General features: G+C 56.6%; 1 protein-coding gene across 1 annotated transcript in view; it reads left to right on the forward strand.

The window, feature by feature from the left end:
- The first annotated feature begins 2,615 nt into the window (after window positions 1-2,615).
- The window catches only part of LOC119113579 (protein sidekick-like), a 20,506-nt gene continuing 18,121 nt past the window's right edge, over window positions 2,616-5,000 (forward strand). Inside the window, exons 1-3 of the mRNA XM_037237872.1 lie at window positions 2,616-2,950; window positions 3,484-3,634; window positions 4,119-4,299. Coding sequence (XP_037093767.1) covers window positions 3,490-3,634; window positions 4,119-4,299 — 326 coding nt within the window. The 5' untranslated portion in view covers window positions 2,616-2,950; window positions 3,484-3,489. The remainder of the gene's footprint in view (window positions 2,951-3,483; window positions 3,635-4,118; window positions 4,300-5,000) is intronic.

Raw genomic sequence — 5,000 nt, forward strand, 5'->3', positions numbered from 1 at the left:
ATATGCCCTGATTATGAGTCAGTAGGCAGCAGTGGGGCCGTATGCCAGAGAGCTCCTGCACGTCAGTGGTGGCACGTGTGACGTCCAGGCCAGGTCTGGAGTGAGGCGGCGACGTTTGTGTCCAACTGGCCGCAGTCGATTTGGCGACTGTTTGAAGGTGCTTTTGCTGAGCACTAAAACTGGCGGGGTTTATGGTGCTCCGACTTTACTCATCACTCTATTACCCCATCGCCGGTTATGGGGCCAGGCGCGCGCCATATCTGGACGCCGCCAAGGTGGGTACCGTACAACCGTCCGACCGCGTGACGACGCGCCGCTGCGGTGGCCTTAATGTGGCTTCCGGTGACCTCGCACCGGGCCGGGGAAATATTAACACGCTTTACGTAGGATTCGAACTCGGGCTGCTCAGTTGGAAACCTCATGCACTGTCGGCCTCGTTCTGACGCCCAACGAACGTGCATTCGTAAGCCGCGCACCGCTACGGATACCGTGCCTTTGGGGGGGGGGGGGATGGGGATGAAACAGCAGAAAAGAACAGCATGCTAGTACTGCGTGGAAGCATATGCTACATCGTGGAGGAAATCCTTTACTTCTGGCTTGGGTGCAGTGAACGTGGACAGTGAACGCTGGAGATCATTCGGCCCATAAAGAGCATTGCGAGCTCAACATCTGGTGACAATACTATTTTGCGTCGACTGGCTAGTCCCAGACACCCTAGTCAATCCAGAGCTAGATCTTCCCTTGCAGTTTGCTATAACATGTTGGTGCGGCCTAGTAGATGTGATTTCGTGTGACTAATGAGCATAAGCCCTGACGATTCAGCACATTTGATGATCGCATCACCACCATATCACTAAAGTTTTCTCAATTTTTCACTATCTAGCAATTATTGGACTAGTTAATGACAGAAGCATCCGGTTAGTTGGTTCGGTGGATTAACACATCTCTTTAAGACCATGCGTGATCACTTTACTGTGTTCGTTGGCAACCTCTGTTTGCCCTTGCGTGTTTCAATACCGTCGGTAAGCTAGCACGCTTCCCTACCAGAGTTACCTCTCCCACCCGACCGCTTCCTCACCGCCCCTCCCACCCGGCCGCCTCCTCAATATCCCCCCCCCCCCCCCCACACACACCACACACCTAGCCGCTTCTCGATCATCCCATCTCACTCGGCTGCATCTTTGCCGTCTCCTTCCACCCGGCCGCTTCCCTTCCGTTCTCTCCCACCCGGCCGCTTGCCTTCCGTTCTCTCCCACCCGGCCACTTCCTTCCGTTCTCTCTCACCCGACCCCTTCCCTGCTGTCATCTTCCCACCCGACCGCTTCCCCACCGTCCTCTTCCACTCGGTCGTTTCCCCATCGTCCCGTCCTACCTGACTGCTTCCTTGCCGTCCCCTCCCAGCCGGCGCCTCCCCACTATCCCCGCTTCCCCCCGTCTCCTGCGGCCAGGCCGGCGGTCGAAGCCCGGCGCCACACCCCGACACCAGCCAACTGCCGTACCCCGACACCAGCCAACTGCCGTACCCCGACACCAGCCGACTGCACCACCCCGACACCAGCCGACTGCCGCCCCCCGACACCAGCCGACTGCCGCACCCCCGACACCAGCCGACTGATGTCACACCCGACACCAGGCGACTGCCGCACCCCGACACCAGCCGACTGACCGCACCTCGTACACCAGCCAACTGCCGTACCCCGACACCAGCTGACTGCCGTTACCCCGACACCAGCCGGCTGCCGTACCCCGAGCGGGTGCTGCCGTTGGCGGGGGTTGCTGATCCTCGCACCCGGTGTCGGCAGACCGCAAACGCCAACTCGTTCGCGCTCGACAGCTGGAGGAGTACGTGCGCTACGAGGTCATCGTTCAGAGCTTAAAACGACGTGGGGGCAGCAGCGAAGAGCCGAGCGCGCCGGTCGTAGAGCGCACTCGCGAGGTCAGGTGGTCGGCGCGATGACTCGGAGTCGTCCGAGTCGGCGCGAGGATCGGGGGTGGTGACTGGCGTCGGCGCCGTAATCCCTCGCGGCGGCGCGCTTCCTAAGTGCGTTGACCCTCCGCACTGTTTGACCTCCCACTATTTCCATATAGTGGCGCTGACATTGTATGCTCGTATTGTGTGACCTACTTCACTGTGCGATTTCGCCCCGTTGTAATCTCCTCACCATTTGAACCTCGATGCGCTGAGACCTGTGTGCCCGCATGGTTGTATGACCCTTGCAGTGTGACGAATTACAAGGTACGTCACCCGTTGTATAACCTTGCTCTGTATGACCTGCACAGTGTGCGATGTTATGCACCGCATGTTTACGCTATGCGACCTGTACTTGCATGTTTTCTACAAAATGATTGCATCGTCTCACTATGATCGCTGCACCCTTGGACTCAACCTTTTTCTGACCTCAGCAGGTTATACTGCCACGGCGTAACTGCGTGCTTCGCACTGTACAAAATTGACACCGTTGTGAACTGTATACCGTTCATAAGTATGACCACGTCTTGGAGATAGGTGGAGACAAGTCAGCACTGGAGTGGGTAAGATTAGTATCTGGGTGGGGGGGGGGGGGGGCCATGACCCGTCTGATAATTACATTTGATAGGAAGACTCATAAATGGGCATTCTCTGAGCAAAATCAAGATCATTGTCTGAATGAGAACTCCCAACTTCAATGTTTTTTTTCAGTTGCCATACTACACGATCTCCGCATCGCGCAATGACGGCACCGTATGACCTGCTCACCACAAAACGTCTGCACCGTGTAAATTCCACACTGTTTGACCCTGACCCCGCGTGCCGTCGACAGTGCCGGGGGCAGGGCCAGAAGACGTCCAGGCGAACGTTACCTCCTCCACCACCGTTGTCGTGAGCTGGGGGGACATCCTGCCGCTGCAGCGCAACGGCATCATCGAGGGCTACAAGGTGTATTATGGCTTCAAGGACACTGAGTTCAAGGTCAGTCTCGGGGCTCGGTCAAGGTCAGTCTCAAGACCGTCATGATTGTGGTAAGCTCCGAGTTTTCATCATGCGTTTCACCATCATCATGCGATATGACAGCACCCTTGTATTGAGTTTATTTTATTCCAGAAAGCCTTTTTTGTATACGTATTATGCTAATTTCCTCCCGAAATGAGTGCATGTGGAAACATCTGAGAACTCGCCACCGTAATTGGATCAGTTGGTATTTTTTCATGAAGCGCATCGCCCAACATACAAATGAACGTTTTCGTGACGAACAGAGCAGCGATTCCACAAAAGACTTAACTACCTCACGTGGTGCTCTGCTTGAGATTCTCCGGCATTCTGTCTCCCCCCCCCCCCCCCCCTACCGCCTCCCAACGGAAGTAATAAGAGGCTTGTGTAAAAGCCGGAAGGAAAACCGGAAGGCTGAAAATAGCAAAGCGACTCGTGCTGCCGACTTGCCCCTGGCCGGAATTGCTTTGCCTTAGTTCAGTATTCGCAACGTTTATGGAGCCACTCTGTTTCAGTATAAGATGATTGAGGGAAACCAGACCCACACTACGACCCTGACGGAGCTGAGGAAGTTCACCAAGTACAGCGTGCAGGTGCTGGGTCGCACCCGCCTGGGCGACGGTGCTCTCAGCGTACCGCCCGTCACCGTGCGCACCTTCGACGACGGTGAGCGGTAGACCGCGGTGGGGAGAGGTGGATTGCGCTAGGGGAGGTAGATTGTGCTCGGGGAGGTAGATTGTGGTTGGGAGAGGTAAATTGCGGGGAGGAGTTGGAGAGGTGGACTGTGGTGGGCAGAGGTGGATCGCGGTGGGCGCGGTAGATTGTGTGGAGGGGAGTACGAGTACCTCATATGACACCCTGGTTTCTTGTGACAATTACGGCCACCGGCGTTACAATTGCCGGATGTCTCACACCTGCTGTGCCCTCTGCGAATCGAGTGGCGACCTCTGACACACTGACCCCGTCTGCCCTCCGACCTCTGCCTGGCTTATGTTTGCTGATGCGCCTGACCTATCCCCACTGACCCGCCGCTTGGTTTGCGATCTCTGATATCCGCTTGCCTTAGGACTTTGGCCTTTGCCTGGCCTCAGCCGGGTCCCTGACCATTGCCTTTGGCCTCCGCCGAGCCTCTGACCTCTGACCTCCTCAGTTCCCGGCGTGCCGTCCAACGTGAGCTTCCCGGACGTCAGTTACACGTTTGCCCGCGTCATCTGGGACCTGCCGGCCGAGCCCAACGGAGTGCTGCTGGCCTACAAGGTTACCTACCACCCGGCCGACAGCACCAACATCAACATCACCCACGAGCTCGCTCCAGAGGACCGCACCTACAAGTGAGCTGGAGCTGGCGGCGCGGAGCGCGGCGACGCTGCGACGCTGGATTTGCTGTTTTGTTGGTTTTGGACGCCACCGCATACGTAACTGGTATTTTGAAAGCAGAAATGGCACTGCTGGTTTTCATGTGTGTAGAGACATGACAGTGTTAATTCGCGATGCGTCTGTTGTTTGTTTTTTGTTTGTTATTTTTACGCCTGGCTAAACTGAGTATGCCATAACTTAACAATGTAGATGAATTAGGGGTAAATGTGGGCAGGTGAAGAAGGAAAGGATGGAATTGAGGAAGCAAAGAGAAGTGGAGCCGTGGCAGGGCCGCGGTGCGCTGGGCCAGTAGTGTGGAGCAGCGCGCCGCTCTTACTGGCCCTGGAATATGTCACCCCTGGGCCTGATCGGTCTTAATCTCGGCGTCGTTTGCGCTCCTGATCTCGGCATCCATTAACGGACCCTGTCACCAACGCACCGCCTTAGCGGCACTGTTCTCAAACAGGTGCCCTCGCACGTGTTGCGGAACTCGATGTTAACTAACCGACGGAAACGACACCCACTAACCAACAGGATCGACGCCCACTAGCCGACGCACCAGGCGCGCACTAGCAGACGGACTCGGCGTTCGCTGACCGACGGACTCGCCGTTCGCTAACCAACAGACTCGGCGTTGACTAACCGACCGACTTGGCGTTCATCAACCGACGGACTC

Source organism: Pollicipes pollicipes, unplaced genomic scaffold (genome assembly GCF_011947565.3).
Source record: "Pollicipes pollicipes isolate AB1234 unplaced genomic scaffold, Ppol_2.1 Scaffold_7262;HRSCAF=8765_pilon_pilon_pilon, whole genome shotgun sequence".
NCBI lineage: Eukaryota > Metazoa > Arthropoda > Thecostraca > Pollicipedomorpha > Pollicipedidae > Pollicipes > Pollicipes pollicipes.